This window comes from Sardina pilchardus, chromosome 9 (genome assembly GCF_963854185.1).
Source record: "Sardina pilchardus chromosome 9, fSarPil1.1, whole genome shotgun sequence".
Taxonomy (NCBI): domain Eukaryota; kingdom Metazoa; phylum Chordata; class Actinopteri; order Clupeiformes; family Clupeidae; genus Sardina; species Sardina pilchardus.
In genome coordinates, this window is record NC_085002.1 from 29743285 (window position 1) to 29763935 (window position 20651).

Consider the following 20651-nt stretch of genomic DNA (forward strand, 5'->3'; position numbering starts at 1 on the left):
TCCTGAAAGACCACATCAATCACAAACACCTGATGACCACTTACTCTGGGGTACTGAAGAATGCAAAGCAGTACTACTCACTCATCTACACCAGTACCAATGAAGTGCAGTCGTGGCAGTGTACTAGTAGCTAAGAAACTGGACTAGCCAATCGTGGGTTCATTTCTCAACTATACTGTTGTGGTTTTGGGCAAGGTACTTTATCCAGGGGGGCTTCAGGCCTGCCCCCTGACCCCAATCAGTGCCTGTAAGTCCCTTTGGATAAAAGTGTCAACTAAATAAATAAAGCAGTCACACTACCAGCCAATATATTGGCAGTATTGTCCCAATAAAAAGATCCAGCATCCAGACGATCTTGTGGGAGGGCTGAGATATGGGAACCTTCTACCAATAAGGATCAGTACTTCCTAAGCGGACAACTTGTGACATGGCACTGTTTTCAAAACTGGGCGCTGAATAATGTGCTCACTTGAAGATGTTGAGCAGGGCATCGCTGGGTGCGTTGCGCAGGCCGGTCACCATGCTCTGCAGCCGACTCACGCTCTGGGTGGCGGAGGAGACCGGCGTCACCAGGATCTCCTTCTCCTTCAGGTAGCGTCGCCCAGTCAGGGGGGTAGAGGGCGCCAGAGAGCGAGTCTGCTCAGAGAAAAAGCAACGGCACAATATTAATACACATTTCTTCAAGTGACACAGAACAAAGTGAAGTAGACACAAGAGACACGTCTCTACACATGAACATGAGCATTCTACAAGAAATATTGTCATGTGGCAATATGTCCAGCAATTAACAAGGTGCACAAAAGTCCTTTGTGCTCAGGGACATTATAAAGTTCCAGATAGCCTCAAAGGTCGATAATAACAAGTGAACTGCCTGTCTAAATAATTTGTTTTTACAGTCAGTGACTTGACAGAAACGTGACTTGGAAACAATGCATCAAATAATGTATTACATGTTTGTCCAGGATACACACAACTACTGGTACACTGAACAGATGTCCCAGGAGATCAAGCAAATTATAACATTCCATTCCCACTCCTCCTGAGCATGTAGCTCAGCATGTCCTGTCTTATCTGGGCACTTCCTGTCTTGTTAAAGCCATTTCTGGTACCTTCTCAAAGTGTTGCTGCAGGTTGGACTCCACCTGCATCCTGGCCGAGAGGTGTCCCCCCGCCGACTCGGTCATGACCTTGCGAGGCGTCCCGATCTCCTCGTCCGCATCGGCTCCAAGGAACACACGCTCGTCAAAGTCCCCCACGGTCAGCACGTACTCTTCATACTCACGGTTAATGGCTTTGCTGTTGAACCACACACACATTGCATATTCAATATGCATTTAAAGTACAACAAGTTACCTAGTTGTGAGTTGACAGAACTTTGCTAATCCTAATAGAACCCTAAGCCACGATGTGCTGGGCCCAAAGGAGAATGCACAGATGCACACTATTCATGGGTTTCATCAGGTCCCCTGCCACAGGTGTATACAATCAAGCCCCTAGTTTATGAATGCAGACTGCATGATGCTTGATTAATACACCTGTGGCAAGGAACCTGATGAAACCCAGGAATACACAGAACACAACTCTGACTTACTTGTTATCGATGAAGTTGGAAGTATCCAGCAGTTCGGTCAAGTTGTCGTCATTTCCTTTCAGAATCTAAATATTGACATTATACAGCATTAGAATGCGAACAATGCAGTCTTGCAAATATAGTTAGTGAGGTGAACAAAGGAATGTCTCCAGGAACACATAGCCTTGCATAAGCATGTTTGTAGGAATAAGTTTGCAATTCTATAAATTCATAGTAGTTTTTTTTTTTTATCTCTTCCTCAACAAAGCTGACATATACTGTACAACATATATTTCTCCATCCATCCATCCATACACCCATACATACATACACCCAACATCCAGCTGATGGCAACAAACAGGAGCATACTTGATGGGGCCTCAAATGAACCGCATTATCATCCATTACTGCAGCACTAATGAAACTTTTGTAACAGCCTTGTAACTAGCTACATCTGCCGCCATACCCCTTGGTGCCAAGTGGAGAGCAGCAGGGTGCTTTTTGGTTTAACATTCAGTAGCTAAGCGAACTCCACCAAGCCAACTCCACCGATCCTCCTCTCTGGCTGACTGACTGGCAGTGGTACACATTGGCAGAAAGCACTAGCCGTGTCCTTTGTGATGAAAAACACACTGTAGCATGACTAATCAATATCTTAAGGCCTGCACTTGATTCCTGACGGTTCTGCACTAAAAGGACGACACAAAAGATCTGAAGCGAGGCCGAGGAGAGAGCGGCGTTTAGCTGACCTTTCTCTCAAAGAGGCGCTTGATGTAGGGCTTGAAGTAGTGCTCCTTGATGCCCTTGGCCTCCACCACCAGGCCGTCGTGCAGCTCACAAAGCTTGTCGATCACACAGGGGGGCTCCTCGGAGGAGGCGGCCACGTCGGGCCAGTCTTTGGGCAGCCCTGGAGTTGCCACAGCAACAACAAATGAAACACAACACAACGGTCACACCTGCAGTCCAGCCATGGTGTGAAGAGCGGAAAGTCTTATGGTGCTTCGAGGGAATTGTATCTGGACATTGACCTACCTTTGAAGAGAGGGTTGATGAGGTCCTTCCTGTTTGAGCAGAGCATGGCATTGCCAAACACCAAGTCCAGACAACACAGCAGGAGGTGATAGGAGTTCACCAGGTCGTCTCCAATCATTTGGAAGTTACCTGATCGGGACAAATCCATGAGTGAGCTACAGCAGCGTAATGAGCCCATTTCACAGTGTCCAGGTGTCTGGCCTAGTTGATGTTAATGATGCCTTAATTTGCAGGGTAAAACATCTTCCTGTTTCTGTCTTTCCTATAGACTGAGCTGTTCCAGAGGAAGTTAGTTTACACAGTGGCGACATCTTGTGAAATAGAGACTAGTACAGCATTTCTACAGCATTTTACAGCACATGCTACAGCACCTAACAAGTCTTGCTAATGAACACTGCCGGAGTATCATGAGATCACATTAACAAACCAAGGAGCCCACAGCGTTCGCACAATGTGTGGTGCACACGTAACATAAGCAATTTGATTACACAGCTCTTCATAATGCTGCGTATACATTGTCCCTTACACATTGGGAGGTTTTTGGCTTTGCTTAACTATTTGCTTTATGGACCATTACGGTCTGCATCTAGTTTTAGGCGAGAGGATGATGACCGTTGGCTCTAAGTGCTTACCCTTGGTGTACACGAAAAGTGTCCAGCAGAACTTGAAGACATCACTAATGTGGCAGGGGAGACGCCTAGAAAAGAAACAACCCAAAAACAATGAGACTTAACAATGCATCTGAAATAGAGTTTTATTAACAGACTCTTAGTTTGAGAGTGAAAATGTCTGGCAGAAACTAGACACATGCACACTAATGAACAAAAAAAGAGATATCAGAAAGTGTGATCAAAGTGTGACAGTATGTGGGTCCAGCCAGGCTGAAGTTGCTCTAGGAAAGATGACCAGTAGCTTTGCCACACAATCTCTTTTTCCCTCTGCAATACTACAGCTTCAGTTCACTAGGAGCACCGCAGTGCGTCTTCAGTTAGACGCTTCACTGAATTCAAATGATCAGGCTACATCCCTTCAAATTGACTGCAACTTTGTCAATGAGGGAATGTGGCTTAGAGCTTGATTTTTTAAAAAAAAGCAAATATCAGTTTTGCACCTTTCAAAACCATTATTTGTACACTAAAGAAGAAACCTTTCACTGCCCAACAGGAACTGCTGCCTGATGGGCCTGCTCAGACTGAATTCAGAAACTGACTTTTTAAACAACAACAACACATTACATTTATATAGCGTTCTTCTCGACACTCAATGCACTTTACAGTGAAGGGGGAACCTCACTAACCACCAGCAATGTGTAGCGCCCACCTGTGTGATGCACGGCAGCCACTATGTGCCAAAACGCTCAGCACACACCAGTTTGCGGTGGAGACTGAGGGAGTGAATGAGCCAAACTAACTCACTTAGATGGCAGTATTTCAGCATAAAACAAATAGCTTCGAGATATGTGCCATTATATTTGAAAAAGAAATCACTACTATTCAATCTCAAAAGTCTTAATCGTTTTTGGAACCAGGAAAAACGTCTGAGCATGTGCGACTCACATTGCGCAGTGACAACCTCCAAACGGTCCCCCCCCCCCCCCCCCCAAGTAGGTAACGGGACCATTGGCTCAGATGGACCCTTTGGTCACTGCCAGAACGCACAGAAGAGAGAAAGAGAGCTCTCCTGCGTTTTCTGCACTATCAGATAAAGGAGAGCTCACCTGTGTTTTCTGCACTATCAGATAAAGGAGAGCTCACCTGTGTGTTCTGCACTATCAGATAAAGGAGAGCTCACCTGTGTTTTCTGCTTCTTGGCTGGCGGGGTGGCTCCCCTTGATGGTCCTGGAACATGTCCATGAAGATGGGCTCAAACTTCCGGAAGATCACCGTGGACACCTCAAAGTTCCTCTCCAGGCGCCTGATGCGATTGCGGAAATCCTGGGACAGGCTTGACATGTCTGACCATTTCTTCATTTTGCTGAAGAACTGGATCAAGCTGTAAATAAAAGCAATGGCATTTTCATTATCATACAGTGAATAAGAATGTGCTATTTTTAAAAACATACGGGAATCATTAAACTGATTAATATTAAGCAATGGAAAGCATTATTCTGTTTTCTATCAAGAATATATCAGTATATTGTGTATTTCTGTTTTATTCTGTAGTGCTAACACCTTTTGGTAGAGAACGTTAACAGAAAATAAGATCCCCTTCCAATATTACATTTCCGCCATCTTCGTCATAATGATTACTGTGATGTGCTTAATAGCTTTCAGCAACGTTCTCCCCGATGTCACACAATAATGTTTAAAAATGACACCACACATCTCCAGTTGTCACAGAGCTACTGGCCAGACATCACTCATTTACTCACCTCAGTTTGGAGGACCTGAGGATTCTTGTCAGAGACACACAGTTGCCCTCCATGAGCCCTTTGCCCACCGTAGGAGTGGAGCCCTTTCTGCAGGCTGCATACAGAGAGCATGCCAGCCAGTGTACAACTTCACCCTGCAGGGAAAAAGTCATCACGAGTAGCTTTTAGAAGGTGGTATTCGAATGTCGATTCTCCATGGAAACTCTAAACATCAAAACAAAGATCCTTGATCCGCTTTAACCCTCTCTGATCATAATGTAGCTCCTGATCATGTCTGTAATGTAAACTGACACCTCTCTATACTGCTTATAGGCCCCATTCAGCCTGCTCAACAATATTGACTGAATCAATACAGCACACATCTGTTACCACACTGTTGCATATAATTATAATAAAACCAATATGTGATCATCTTATCTAATAACTGAGTACTGACTGGATTAACAAAATGATTAAATCAGATGAAAACCTATTCTCAGCTATTAATTGACCACTGCTTCACTATGTTTCTTGTCTGTATTCAAAATAGTGCGTCATAGATGCAAGGCCTAACATCTGCAACTGAAAGGGTACGAAGTACCCACATTTATTCAGATCATGACTTAACGCGCTAGCAAAAATGTTTTGCTAAAGTTCGCAATATGACAGCCATTTTTAAAAGGCATGACGCAAGATCATCAAAGGAACACGGTTTACAAAATGTTACTAACAGCTTGAAAGTTCTGATATGAGACACAGCAATACGACCAAAGGATATTGTTTACTGTATACAGACAATATAACAGAAACTGAAACATCGAAACTGCGAGGGTGCATACAAATAACTGCGCAACTCAGGGGAAATACTTCGATAGTATGCTGCCCTTTAAATTATGGATCTGCAAACTAGCTAGCTGCCTAGCCCACATAACCTAGCTTAGGTCAATGCTACCAGCATACTTTTACTTAAGGACCACAGGCAGTAATATCGATGTTTCATTGCTTAAGTTAATTGCTAAGTAACTATACACAAAAAATAGTACTCTTCATACATCGCAGCATAGTACAACTGATTAACTAGCCCGCTAGTTAGCTTCATGTCGTAACTGTGTCAAAAAAAGACAGCTGATTATCCATCGCACACCAGGCTAGCTATCGCTTACAAGCTCAAGAGGCTAACCGTCTTTTGGTCGGAACAAGTCACGTTTGGCTGCAGAGTTTGATCAAGAAGGTTAGTGGCATCGATAGGTCAAAACAATTTAATAGAAAATAGCAATCAACCTAGTTTTCTCTACCAGTTGACAGTTTTTCTAGCTTTGTAGACTCATCATAGCTGCCACAAACAAGCTAACTAGCTAGCAAAGTAGTGTCCTACCTCTAGGGTATATGTATTCCAAATCGCAGTGAAGTTTTGCATGGCTTCAGTTGCTGTTTCTTCGTCCATATTCAGCTCTTGACAAAGAGCTTCAAGACTCTTTCGAACAGAGCTATCATCTGTTTTCCCGGATTCTGAATCAGATTCGTCTCCTCGCATTTTGAAACTGTTTTCTAAGACGACACACACTAGAAATGTAAATAAACAACGCACGGTCTCAAGAAACCAGTTCCTACCCCCAAACCTCCGAATGCTATCCCAGAATGCCAACTGATCGACTGGCGCGAAAACTCTGCCATCAGAGCCAATCAGAGGGTTGCATTTCCACGTGATAACAAAGACAGCTGCTGCTGTAGATTAATCCCGCCACAAGAGGGAGCATTTAGTACTCTGGTCGTGTTTGCGGCTGCGTGATTATGCCAATAGTTTGTATCTCAGATGATAGTTTGGCGTCGAGTCGAGTGGCGTTGTGTGGTGGCTGTATCTTTCCGAGGTCAGCAGTCGGTCAAGGGTACGTGAGTGTAAATGTAGTCATAAGTGTCTCTGATGTAGTCAACATTAGAACTATTTTCATTTTGACTCTCACACTGCACACTGTAACCTTACGTAATGTCTTGTTTAATTCAAGTTTGTGTGTTCCGCCATTGAGATCTCACCCACCTTATTTTAGAACAGGATAAATAATTTGAAAGAAATTATACATAAATGTGTGAAGAACATTGTAGGCTACATAATTGTGTGTGTAGTAGTGATATAGCTTAGTTGGAGAGCTGTGTATTCCGCAGTTTGTCATCCTTTATAGAAACAGTTAAAATACAGAAGCCTAAATTGTAAGTGTCTACTCTCATATAATAGGTGTAGGCCTATTGTAGATCTATTAGTAAAAACCAGCAGATGAAAACTGGACCCTTGCCAATGGGCCTACTAGCCAAATACCTGGACGATATCCATAACCTCTTCAACAGACAATGTCATAAACCCACTTCAAAGTTGAAAGTCATCTTTTATTGCACAATAAAAGATCACATACCATGTTTTGAATTATGTGATTGGTCCACATGGGAATACAGGAGCTAGTTCAAGAAAAATAAAAAATAAAAACAAAACAAAAAACCCACATCTCTCAAATGTTGCTGTTTTCAGAGTACTTTTTTTCTTTTTCTTTTTTTTTAGCATATGATCCCATAATACAGTGCACTTGGTTCGATGAAACTAAGAGCGTACAGTACATCCACTTAGTGAACACTGGCCTTTCAGTTACCGAATGAGCTGCAAACTACTGTCCTAAACGCAAGCAGCTGAAGAACAGAACTGTTAAGCATGCATACAGACACCCAATCTGAGCTTTATGCCATCCTGAAATGGGAGTGAGTTTTGTTAAGGGTGGTTGCCGAGGCCAATACCAGCATGTCCAGGCATGCAAGGACAAACACAGCAGAACACCTAAGAGGAGAGCCCTGCATCTTTCCCAATGCGTGCAGATATGTCATAGTAATTATATATGCAGCCCAGCCACTGACGCATGACCACAGGATTGGAGTGTAAATTTAACCTCATGATCATAGTGACTGATCCAATCCTCTTGAATCACACACTATTGCACAGGTGACGTGTTTTAAAACACAGAACAATAGCTTTCTCAGAACAAAGGAAATGGGTTGCTTCATTGGGCCTCCAGTCCAACAGTACTGGACTATGAGACCTAACGCTGCAACTTGAATCAGCCACATACAGTATTTTTGGATGGCGCTATTAGAACATGAATGGTTACTTACTAGTTTCTTCAAATTCGATCCAACAACAGTTATTTCCCAAAGAGTAGTTTAGTGTACCAAATTCAGTGAGTTTTAACATTACATGTTTTCCCATAAATGCCTTGGACCTGAATATCCAAAATGAAATTAAAATGCAATGATTTCACCTGTTGATTAGAAAGAGTATCTGTGCAAAACGTAGCCTGACGAGGCATAGGCGAAACATCGAGGACAGACATTTATAAAGTTATAGCCAGTAATGCTCTCGAAGGTATCACCACTTTTCCGAGGCATGTCTGTTTTCAGCACGTTTGAGACTAATTTTGCTTCATTTGAAGGCATACCAACAAAAGAAACATCATAAACATTCATTGTGGGGAAAACAGTACTGCACTGGATGTGGTGAGGGCAAATCTTAGAAAATGGCAACCCTTATGCGTACAGTAAGCTTGAATACAGGTAGATAAACAAAACTGACAGTGGTGTAAAATAAATATATCTGAAATAATATAAAAGTATTTGAAAATCAGTCTTGCCTTCTGATAAATTATTGAACACTAACAGAGGAGTGAAACATGAAGAGTGTTTTTACAACATGAATAAATATTTTTTTTAACTGTAACTTAACACACCATACTGCACATTTTAGGTGATTCAAGTTTCAACTGAAAAGGCTTTTGAGATTGGGTTTGTGTGAAAACATCACTTCTGGTGATAATACTTAATTTTGGTGGTCCATTTCTCCATATGGTAAGTCTATAATAGCGGTTGTGGAAAGATTTGACACGTTTTGAAGACCCTACCAATCGGACAGCAAAAAAACATGATTATTTGAACAGAACCGTTGTTCTCCTCAGCTGTATTCACACTGCATCCGTAATGTAACAGAAGGCCCCCAAAGTGATGTCATGTGAAAAGCTTATCAGAAGAAAGACCCTATTGATTCAAATGAAATCTGGCACAACTCAAGACACCCTTACAATGACACGACAATCTGATCACAGGCTTGAGACACAATCAACAACAGAAATCATGTTCAATGTGAATGGTGGATGATTCTTATCCATGACTAACCTACATAAAACCTGACACGATAATCATAACAGCACACAAATATGGGACAGGACCTCTCAACAAAGAAAGTATAAGCAATCTGTCTATAGTGTCCAACAACTGTTTTCCAATTGTGCTTTAATTTCCTGGGATTTTTGAATGGTCGATTTGCTGCCCCCTCTCTACATTATGATGGGCGTGAGATGATTTATTCATCACACCGTGAATCTGACAGGGCCGGAAATATGATTTGTTTTAAATGAGGATCAGGAACTGACGTGACATTCATAGGCATGTACTCACATAATCAGACAACTAAGCCCACTAATGTCTATTGGGTCTGACTGTGGATGCTTTCTGTTTCAAACGATCAAGCCCTACACAAAATACTTTGATATATACTTTCCAACATGTAGATGTAACAAACATCCATATATAAAACGCTAACTAAATAAGGCATTGTATATTTAACATAACTGAGTAAGATAAATGAAATGATGCCGTATTTGGTGAAAGTTTGGCAAAGCAAAGATTAAAAAAAACCTAAAAAAATAAAACTTAACCAAAAATAAATTATGGAGTCACAAGTTGTGACAAGGCAACAACAATCTTAGAACAGTAAAGGTGACTTAGGGAAAGACAAGATATAAATACAGGTCTACAACAAAATGTCCATGATGGGCCATGTTATGTGCAAGCGTGCGCATGCATCCACACATACACTCACCAAAAGAAAACAAATGCAACAGAATACAAGAATACAGTTACAGGTAAACATTCACCAAAAAGACTGTGCAAACAAATATTTCATGTCTGAAAACGGAAAGGGAAAAAGTGAACGCAAAAAGTTATTCGGCCGAAAAGCCAAGTCTAAAAAGTACACCCAAAAAGAGACCCTGTTGTGAAATTTTGGGAAGAAAAAAAACAAACTACCTTTGTATCCATCTAATGTACAGTTATGTTAAATACAGGAAACACTGTTACTGAGTTTGCCATATCCCCAGTATGTTGCAACATAGTGGAGAAAAAAACTAAAAACGTGGTGTGCTTTGTAAACAAAAGTAACAGCAATATACAGCTAAACAGATTTACATTTTCGTTTAAGAAGTCCTAGCATGATCTATTCTACAGGAGCTGAAAATGCATCAGAGGGGAAAGAGACCAGACCAATCCTACACCAGTTAAGTGTGGGTGGGCATTTGCGACCATTCCTTTTCTCACGCCTGTGGTTCCGCCAGGCTGCCTTCCCTTGCTTTGGACACACCAGTGGGAGTGGACAGATTTTCTTGTTGTTACTGTTGTTATTGTTTCGTTGCCTGCTCTTTTCTTTTGTTTATCAAACAAGAACGCTTCCCTCGCTTGTCACTGGTCCACTCTGACCTTGGCCACTTCAGTGTTGTGGCTCCTTTTCTCTCGCTCTCGCTCTCTCTCTCGCTCTCTCTTTGCCCCTTGCGAGGCTCGGCTATGGCACTAGTGTTGGACACATTTCATCTTTTCTGGACAAGTCGCACCTGCCAGCTACAATCACAAAGTTACACGTTGTGTGGCTGGGAATAAAAAGGGTATTTTTCAAACGTGACTTTTGAAAATTAAATTACTTTTTTGTTGTTGCTGCTGCCTGCATCCTATGAAGTACATGATACACGATCAAAGAGTCAAAATCTGGATTGTTCTTTGCCATTGATTTTAACACACATTGTTTTTTCTTATGTACTCAAATATCCATTGTAACCCATATGTTGAATCTGTAATACCTCTAACTCTTGTTATAGACATTAAAATGTTGGCTCTTATATACTCCATTAAAATGTATAATGTTACATAGCAGCAACATGAGAAATCAGGTCCGACAGCAAAATCCACTGAGTCAAGGTCAACAACGGCTAATGACATCGCACAAGGCCTCCTCGTCTTCATGTCCGCAGGCGCAAGACCCTCGCGAGAGAAACAAATAAGAGTGGAACTTCTATCTATAACCCTGTAACACCATCAACACAATCACAACCTCTGGTCCCTTTTAACAGCCCTCCTGTGGCGCATGTCATTGATGCCATCGGTAGGCTTGATCACCTTGCATAACCATACAGCACTACAGTATACCACAATGACTTCATTGATCCTCTACCTTACGCATATAGTTCCCAACAGACCAGGTGACGCCAGGCACCACTCTCCCGATGCCCCTGGACATGGAGAGAATGACTGCGGCTTTTGATCCACTTCTGTTGCTGCTATCATACCTGTGTGTGCACTTGCATGCAGAAGTGTCCGTCTTTTTATCTATTTTTGCTTTCCAAGGGGGCGAGTGTTTCAGAGAGCACGTACGTACAATAGGGACAGGAGTTCTATAAACATTAATATGTGGATAACTTAAGTCTTTACATGGAAACTGACAGACACTGTCACAAACTCAACTCCGCTGCACAGTAGAGGGGACGGGGGGCGGTGATGGTTCCTACTGCGAGTCCTCCCTGGGTTCATATTCTTGCCTTTCGGTCTCGGGCAGTCTTTCATCCTTCCCTTCCACATCCTGCTCCTCCTCCTTCTCCTCCGCTTGCCTCTCGTCCTCTTTGCTGCTGCTCTCTATGGGAGCCTCAGGAGGAAGGGCGTTGCTGTGGTCCTCGTGGCCCTTGCTGTTTGTGTCTGTCTCCTGGTTTTGCGGCCCCACTTCGCTTGGGGCGTCATTGTCCGCGTCCGCCCGTAACGGCGGAGCGTCGCCGGGCCCTCTGGCAGGCGTGCTGTCCATTGGAGGGCTTCCGGCGCTCCCGCCTTCCGGAGCCCCATCCTCTCGCACTTTCTTCCTCTTCCTCTTCGGGCTGCCGGAGCTGTCGGCGGCGGGCATCCCCGGCAGTGCCATGATGCCCCCGTGGGGCAAGAACATGTGTGGGTACAGCAGTCCGTGGGACATCCCTGGGATTAGAAACGGGTTGAAGGTCAAGTGGCTGCCAGTGCTGCTGATGCTGCCGGCAGACACACTGGTGGGTGTGGTGCTGCTAACGGTAGCGGTTGCGTGTCCAACGGGAGGCCCAGGGGGCTTCCCTTCCACAGGTGCTCTGTCGTCCTTGCGTTTGTCCAAGCCCGAGGCCGTGGTGGAGTTGCAGCTCTCGGCCGGGGGGCTCGGACCACTGGTGGCGGGACTGGGGCCGCTAGAGGGGCTGAGGGCAGCAGAGGTGGAGGTGATCACGGTGGGGCCTGCTGAAGTGGACAGGGTCATGGTGGGGGAGGAGGACGAGGGCGAGGATGACGAAGGCTGGCTCATGAGGCCGCTCACGCTAAACATGGGCGGCTGCACCGCCGCCATGCCGTGAAGCATCATGGGAAGCATGCTGATGCCGTTCTTGGCATCCTCTCCCGCTCCCGCTGGGACGGCTGCAAAGCCGTGTGGGAATCCCATCAGGCCCGTGAGGGGGATGCCCGGAACGTTCCGCAGGTTTTGCAGACTGACCAAGTCCATGCTTCCAATCAGTCCCCCGTTCATAAACAGGGGCCCCATGTTCGAAGGAGACTCCGGGAGGATGGGTCCAGCTTTCACCATCTCACTGCGAGGCCGTCGACCCCTCCGGCGAGGCCCAGGGTCTCGGCTAACGGGTTCCGTCAGGATTCGAGTAAACTTGACCTCTGGCAGAAATCCCTGTGAACAGTACGTGTGGGCAGAATATAATACAATACAATAGTTATCAATCCTTCTAAGGTTCTGTTTAGACAGTGTATTTGGCATTGAGCTTGACTGTTTTTAAAAAGGTCTGAGGCATTTCTAGGCACTCACCGAATGTTTCACCACTTCAGCCCAGTCTGGAGCTACACAATATTCAGAGTTGGCGTCCAGCCATCGAGACAGTTCCTTTATCGCTGGAGCCATAGCGCCACCCAGCTGCAACACAAGATATTGCAACCTTAGTTTGACACTCCTGCCTCAAGCAACCTAAAAATAATCATATTCAAGATGTGTAAAAAAAAGATATACAGTGTTATACCACTGATGATAACCAGCGGGCAAACATGTCTTATTCCTAAATGAAAAAGGGAATAAATACTTTAATGCTTAACTGCATCACTGCAGAGATCTACGCCCTTATAAGGAAAGAAAAAAATGAATATGCGCAAAAGGACTCAGATGACAACATAAAAGAGAGAATAACTGCATATTTCTACTTAAGACTTGAAATGTTAACAGCAGCATTCAACAAACAGTCATTACTGCGAGCTAACATACACGTTCAAAGTTGATTGCTTATTGACAGCTGTTAACAGCTTCCAATAGAAAGGGAGACGGGTCCCTACCCTACGCCCTGTGCTCCTGTGTACTACTGGCACCCGCTCTTCTCCGGTCAGGGAGTTCACATCCAGCTTGGTAGGGTCTTTGCAACGGTGCCTCCTCTGTTTTGGACGCTCAACAAAACCATGCAAGATGGCTGCGTTTTGGGACTGAATCACAAGTAGGAAGATGGTTTAGACAATTTAACAATGGCTATTGCTTCCCACACAAATACAACATATTCTAACCTTTTATTTATTTATTTTGTGACTGGGCTAACTGACTTCACATGGATTTAACTTACGGAGGCAAAATGGGGGATTTCCATGTAGTTGGGGTTTTGTCTGAGCCACTCCATCAGGCCCTTATTGGCTGCTTCTCTGTCAATCCCCAGGCTCTCTGTTGGTGGTGGTGGTGGAGGTGGCAGCCCAAGAGAACTAGATGGGCCAGAGGAACCAGGGGGCGCCGGGGAACGATCTGACTGGGTGGTGGTGGTGGACGACACCGTGGAGTGGCTGATGCTATCCGGTCTCGGCTAGGGACAGAACATGAATGTTAATAATGTTCACATGCTGGTGTTTCAAAGGTAAAAGTTGCTAATGATGTTGCTATTTTTTTTGGTTTGTTTTTAATCTAAAACAACACAACACAGACTTGCAACCAGGAGTTTGAGAATTGAACCCTTGCCAGCCAATTGTCAGGTGGTGACACTACGGCTGCTGCACCATACCCGTGATGTTTATGTTTATGTTTAACCCAGGTCCAACATGCGTTTTTGTGCAAGCGTGTATCCGTTCTCACTTCTAATCTGAATGCCAGGCCAACCTGCTGTTCCTGCACACTTAGTCCGTGGCTCCGCATGAAGCTGATGTCAGGCCCGTCCACATTTCTCCTGCGGCCTCGTCTCCGTCTCATGAAGTCGTCACGGCGAAGGCTGCCGTTGACGATCTGCCCGGTGACTGGGTGAATGAGGCCGGCCTGCAGAATGCCGGCCATGTCCAGGCCCAGAGAGCCCTGCATGGAGCTCAGGGTGGGCAGCTTATGTTGCGGTGGAGGGGGGTGAGAGGGTGGAGGGGGAGGAGGGGTGTGGACTGTATGAGTAATATGACCCACAGGGCCAGTCTCCCCGCCAATGCCAAGTTCCCCGGGGGGTTTGGAGAGGTCCATCGCCGCTTCCTGCCAGCCGTTCAACAGCAGCGGTCCGCCCCGATGTGGAATGCCAACCTGGATTTTCTCTCCGGTGTGGCAAGGCTTGCTGAGCACCTCTGTCTCAAATTCAAACCGCGGCCTTACCCCTGGTTGCTGCTTGAGGTCAGGCAAGTATGGAGGGGCCATTAACCTCTCCTACAATTTAAAGGGAGACAGAGAGGGGTTGCATGGTCACAGAAGCATCTTTGTGTGTCTTGGAAAGCACCACACAAATTAAATGTGTTATTATTATTGTAGAGGAAAAGGTTAGCTATAACAATCTTATTGGATCATAAAAGTTGCTAATTCACAAATAAAATAGAAATACAGAAGAAGGAAGAGTGTGAGGTATTGTTAAAAAAAAAATGAATGATGGTTCACCTTAGGCATGCGGGAGACAGTTGGCATGTTGAAGTTAAGGCTCTGGGCAGGCTGTACCCGGGCTGGCATGAAGGCAGCTCGCTGGTGGGCACTGTTGGGGGCACAGGTGTTTGCCAGGGTACTGTGCGACTCGTACTGGCTGGATGAAGGCCATTTCCCTTTCAGAATAGCATGGCAAATACTGTCAAGGCGATTAATTATCACCCTGTCCTGAAGGAGGAAATAGAGCAATAAAAGACTGAGTGAAATGCTTAACTGATAAAAGAGACAATACACACACACAGATACTCATATGATGCACTGAAAAATGATTTCCTAATGACATCTCTATCTAATCTCAGATTTATGAAGACTTTAATTCTCTTCTTAGCCTGTTTATTTATACAATAAAATGCTAAACAAATGAACAACTTGATGCAGAATCTTTATCATGTGTACCTTGGGCCATCCAGAGAATGAGTAGAGGGCTTTCTCCTGGAGAAGCTGGGCAATGGTAGGTTCCCGAACATCATGGAGACTGTCGGGCATTTCGCACACTGACATTTGGGGAGCATATCTCGGGGCTTCCACATAGCTGTCCATCATCAGAGCTGAAAATGACAGGAAGAAGGCAAAAATACTAAAATTGGCAGCAAGCACTACCGTCATTTCCCAACTATTAGCCGCAGTTTATACAGTACATTAATTTGGCAAAATGTCTTCAGCTATGAGGTTAATACATGGGGGAAGTTAATATGGTATTATATGGTTCTGCTTTTTTTAACTCCATAAAACACTGTCCAGTGGTTTATAAACAATGCGGACAATACACAGGAAATGACTGTACACATATAAATTAAAAGCATCAAATAAAGTTTTTTTCCCAACTGGGCTCTCCCTGCAGTTGCAGAGTATTTGCATTTTACACAGCTGTTGTAAATACTAATCATGACTTGTTTCCTTCCCCCAGGACAAGGTACAAGTCGATTTGTTTACAAGCCGAAGGATAGGAACCGGTAAAGATGATCTTCGAAGAGCCATGTCGACTGACAAGGTAATATTACACAATTTTGTATAAATAGTAGGCTTGGGAAGTTGCAAGGCTGCTTCTCCATATACAGTATGGCTGCGGAAAGCACGCTATTCTTAGGCTGGGTGAACCCTGCCTGAACTTCCGGGGAATTTGAATTTCGCCCGGCAGCTCAGGCTGGAAACCAGCAGATCTATCTCCTCTGTTTTCTGCCAGAACCTTTGGCTCCAATCAGAAACGGCCATACTCTAGTCCTGGCACGCTATTGGCCGGTGACGTGACGATAACGAACCGTAAGCGACGCAAAGAAGCAGCCGCTGTCGCTTCTGTTTTGGAAGATTTTAAAAGCAAGTTTTCTTTGAAAACAGAACAAAAACTTGCTCTGGAACAGTTTAGTACAGAAGAAGGACGTGTTTGCGATTCTACCGACCGGCTTTGGTAAAAGTTTCATTTACCAACTAGCCCTGCTTGTGGCAATTGCGTACGGAGTCATTTGAACGATGCCCATTGATCACGCCTTGTGCAGTAGAAACAAAGCGCTGCATCCCCAGACTAATGTTCAATCTTAAAAGATTGAGCTTAGTATGGTGAAAACCAGACTATGCTATTCTCCCAATTAGAAGTTAATTTAACATGAAAATGACTTTGAAGGTAAAACAATATACAGGATGCCTTTAAGTATATTGAATGTATACTCTCAAAGCATGGTTACACCAGTGACGATAAACAAATAGGCATTTAGAAAAAGACATACAAAACTATGATTTCCGAAGAGCTGCATGAATAGTTGCCCTGACAACCAGCTTCCGTTCCATTCACCATTCACTCAAGTCTATAACAGTGTTAGAACAGGAAGGTTCTAAATGTTGCTTTCAGATAAATGCCTTGCAAGGATTTGGAACAGTTTGGGTCTTGCAAAGCTCCCCGGTAATCTTGATTAAAGAGTTGCTGAGAGGATGTCCGATGGGGAAAGGAGCAGTAATATCAAATGTGTCACAGCAATGATCCTTGCAATTACCATAATTCACATATAAGGATGCTTGGGATCAGTGGGATTAATGTGTATTCAGAGCTGTGCCATATTAGTTATTCCCCTGATTGCTGTGATTCAAACTCAAGGACACTGAGAAATGAGAGGGCTGGTCTGAGGATTAGGACATTCTATAAGACAATGGGAAGAGAGAGACATAGGGGGACTGCTGTGGGATGTTCCTTACCTGGGGTTTTCACTCTCTCCTGTTTTATCTCTTCTTTTGCTTCCAGCATTTCCGTCTGTTCTAGCCTTGGTGTGAGTGTAGTGCTGTCTGGCTCGAGGGCCTCAGGGTCAGGCTTGATCTCTGTAGTGGTTGGCTCCAGCAGCAGCTCCTGTTTAATGTGGACTGCAGTGCTGGGCTCTGGCGACGTCGGGGGAACAGACAGAGGGACGGACAGGGAAGGCGAGGCACAGGGAGGTGGGGACGAGGTGGGGCCTACGGAGGAGAGGGTTGGGTCACTGAGACTGCTCCCGACCACAGGCTCAGAGAGCCTTCCGCTGGATGCCTCGTCCGAGTTCACTTCGTGTGGTGACCTTGAGGGTGTCTCGTAGGGCTCCTCCTCTGTGGGCTCCTCGGAGGGCACCTGTAGGGTTTCCTCTCCAGGCTGCTCCTCCTGAGGATGGCCTTCACAAGGCTCTTCTGGTGGCACATCTGAGAGCCCCTCCAGCATAGACTCTTCCATTGGCTCCTCACAAGGCTCTGCGAGGTTCTCTTCACTATGCTCAGGGGCACTCGCTTCGCTTAGTGGTTCCGTACTGGTCTCACCCAGGGTTTCCTCTGGAGGGCCTTCGGACGGATCCAGAGATGCTTCGTCGGGCCCCTGAGTTGTCCCCGCCAGGCTGTGACTATCCCGTGACAGCTCCTCCTTGTCAAACTCAAAGGTCACACTCCCGGCCACGTCGACTGGGCTGGGAGCACTGCGGGTGACGTCAGAGTCACTCAGTTTCTCTTCGGGCTCCTCAGTGGGGCCCGTGTGGGAGAGGCTCATGTCGCCCAAAGAGAGGGGAGTCGGAGCGTACTCTGGGGGAGGGCTGGCCGATAGGTCAGTCTGCTCGACCGAGGGCTCGGCTTCACTCAGCTCCTTAAACAGCATGAAGCTGGACGGCAAGGGATCAACCGGGTTGCTCTGCGAATCCGAGCTGGGCATGCTCAGACAGTCGTTCAAGGCAGTGTCCACCTGGCCGTCTCCGGGTGCATCGGACGAGTCCAGGAACTCCGACTCCAGCGCAGGAGCACCCAAGATGGGGTCGGCCTCGTTGAACATGTGAGCTGCGGCGGCATGGTCTGAGCTCTCCCACGGCGTTTGCAGTTCGTCCAGCTCTACGGAGGGCGCCATCAGCCCCGTCTCTTCAGAGGAGCCCTGTTCACCCACCAGCACATCGCTGCGTAGCTTCCCTGCAATGGAGTCGGCAATGTCCCCCTGAGTCCCGCTCAGCTCGCCCTGGACACCGTAGGAGTTGAGCATGCTCTGCCCTCCGGAGGCCGAGTTGAAGGGAAACCCGTTGAAAGCCTCTTTGCTGGGCTTACCATGGAGGGAGTCGGCAGCCAGTCCATCATGCTGCAGCGACGCCAGCTCCAGAGACTCCTCAAGGGGAGGGCAGTCCAGGAAACCCTCCCTGGGGCCACCGCCACCACTCATGGCCAGGGAGCCAACTGGGTCTCCAGCTACCACCTCAGGAGGATGGTGCACCGGGCCATGGATGTGAGGGTGAGGGTGTCCATGGCCATGGTGAGATGGCGCAGTGTGGTATTCAGGAGGCTGTGGAGAGTGGCAGTGGCTGAGTCCCGCGTCGTAAAGGCAGCAGTGGCGATGGGGCATGCCAGACATAGAGGCTGGCACAGGGTAGCCGTGGTTCTCCTTCCGCACGTAGTTGCGGTGGGCTTCCAGGAAGGAGAGCTGGGGATCATTGAGGATGTAATAGTCAGTGCGGCTCAAGCCATGCTTGGCGGCACCAATCAGGAGGTCCCGGTCGTGTTTCCCGCACTCCCACCACACAGGCAGGTAGAGGCTGGGCTGGCACAGCTGAAGTCTCTGTCCCAGCAGCGGGTGGCGAAGAACTTGCTCCCGAATTTTCCTCAGCAACTCGATGCGGTAGAGTGTGCGGGCCGCTCGCTCTTCAGTGATTGGTTCTACAAACAGAGCGTGATCAATGGGACCTGAGAGATACAGAATGGGACAGTGAGGAACAGTGAAAACAAAAGAACATTCTCTGGACTTTATATTGTGATTTTAATGAAATAACATTCATTTCTACCTTCATCCTTCCTTGGGGGAAGCCTGCAGGCAGTGCGACACATGGATACAAAGTTGTAGAAATATCTCTCTAAACTTTCATCTGTTTTTCTCTCCAGGCGAGCGAGAGCGCGGAACTGTGTCCAATCAAACACTTTCTTCTCCGGGTCAAACATAACACCGAAGGATGAAACTGTCCGATAGAAGTCTGCCTGCTCTCGACGTGTCCACCTGTTCCATCAAACAAAAAGCATTTTATGTGTAATCCCACCAGAAGTAAGACATGTAGCGAAACAACAACATCGTCCACATATTTGAATTGCCATTTCCTCTACAATGTTGAGTCACCAATGACTGCCAGTTTCACCCACCTCCTCTGCCACTCGAGGAACAAGGGGTCTGGTTCCACAGCACATCTCCTCAGGTCTTCTCCCAGTTGCCAGGGCACATGACCAGCCCCATCCAGCATCAGGTAGTCATGGCGCAGGGGCTCACGACGGTTGTAACGCTGGTAGGTGGTGATGAGCCGTCGAAGACGAGCCGTCAGAGCAGAACCAGCCGGCCAGAGAAGCCTGCCCTGCTCATGGACCTCAGGAACTCCCAGTTCACCTAGGACACAGAGGATGAGGATGTTGTCAACACAGACAAAAAAAAAACCACTTTTGTATACAAAATGAGTCACCACTTGCTAGGGATGGAATGTCTCAGCTGGTCACTGTGGGTGGTGTTTTTTTTTTTTAAACACTTCTACAAATTCAACGTTCCAGATAATAAGAACCAGATCAAAGAAAAGCTGCATGAATTGAATTGTCCTCTGAGATCATGATGTCAAGCAACACTATATTTACAGAACAAAAACACTCTCAGGAACAGGGCTATGAATGAGCACAGGAGCCTTGGCAGCTGTGTACTGATGAAAGTCAATCCCCCCACCTCTTTCCCGACTGTGTCAGCTCTAATAATAGTCTCTGATAATATCCTGATGTTTTTGATAAAGCCACTGATGCCCAGATCCGACATTTCAATGCTTTAATATTGCAGCTGTCAGTACTCACTTGAAACAGCATTCTCCTGTTTCTCTGATGTGTCTGTAACAGAACTGGTGTCATCCTTTAAGAGATCAAAGCAACAACAGACATTAAACAAAAACGTAAAAACCATATCAGAGGACAAAATATGAATCTGCAACAAGAAGAGACAATCGACTACAGTTCCCATGACATTAAGGAAGTGCATACTTTGCTCTCCTCCTTATCTTCTCCCCCCTCCGTCTTGCTCTCAGTCTCGTCTTTCATATCTTCAGTCTTCCCAACACTACAACAAATAGAAAAACATTACGATGAGCCAGCAAAGGAGTACGATGTGTTGTAGGCCAGAGCAGCCAGGTGACTGCAATATATCCCACAACATTCCAGCA

General features: G+C 45.8%; 2 protein-coding genes across 7 annotated transcripts in view; both read right to left on the bottom strand.

The window, feature by feature from the left end:
- Positions 1 to 6612, bottom strand: part of rbl1 (retinoblastoma-like 1 (p107)) — a 16594-nt gene extending 9982 nt beyond the window's left edge. The window contains exons 1-10 of the mRNA XM_062544641.1: positions 6328 to 6612; positions 4974 to 5107; positions 4394 to 4594; positions 3235 to 3299; positions 2603 to 2731; positions 2320 to 2477; positions 1592 to 1656; positions 1110 to 1296; positions 470 to 636; positions 1 to 2 (exon numbers count right to left, since the gene is read on the bottom strand). The exon at positions 1 to 2 is cut by the window's left edge and continues 111 nt beyond it. Of these exons, the coding sequence (XP_062400625.1) occupies positions 1 to 2; positions 470 to 636; positions 1110 to 1296; positions 1592 to 1656; positions 2320 to 2477; positions 2603 to 2731; positions 3235 to 3299; positions 4394 to 4594; positions 4974 to 5107; positions 6328 to 6486 (1267 nt within the window). The 5' untranslated portion in view covers positions 6487 to 6612. The remainder of the gene's footprint in view (positions 3 to 469; positions 637 to 1109; positions 1297 to 1591; positions 1657 to 2319; positions 2478 to 2602; positions 2732 to 3234; positions 3300 to 4393; positions 4595 to 4973; positions 5108 to 6327) is intronic.
- Positions 6613 to 7310: 698 nt separating this feature from the next.
- The window catches only part of chd6 (chromodomain helicase DNA binding protein 6), a 38555-nt gene continuing 25214 nt past the window's right edge, over positions 7311 to 20651 (bottom strand). For 5 of the 6 annotated variants that reach the window (XM_062544645.1, XM_062544646.1, XM_062544648.1 and 2 more), the window contains 12 exons: positions 20473 to 20548; positions 20290 to 20344; positions 19606 to 19843; positions 19257 to 19465; positions 17185 to 19158; positions 15397 to 15548; positions 14959 to 15168; positions 14191 to 14733; positions 13694 to 13924; positions 13416 to 13559; positions 12901 to 13005; positions 7311 to 12765 (listed from right to left, as the gene is read on the bottom strand). In XM_062544645.1, the coding sequence (XP_062400629.1) occupies positions 11590 to 12765; positions 12901 to 13005; positions 13416 to 13559; positions 13694 to 13924; positions 14191 to 14733; positions 14959 to 15168; positions 15397 to 15548; positions 17185 to 19158; positions 19257 to 19465; positions 19606 to 19843; positions 20290 to 20344; positions 20473 to 20548 (5113 nt within the window). In that variant the 3' untranslated portion in view covers positions 7311 to 11589. The remainder of the gene's footprint in view (positions 12766 to 12900; positions 13006 to 13415; positions 13560 to 13693; positions 13925 to 14190; positions 14734 to 14958; positions 15169 to 15396; positions 15549 to 17184; positions 19159 to 19256; positions 19466 to 19605; positions 19844 to 20289; positions 20345 to 20472; positions 20549 to 20651) is intronic. The other variant, XM_062544647.1, reaches the window with a different exon arrangement.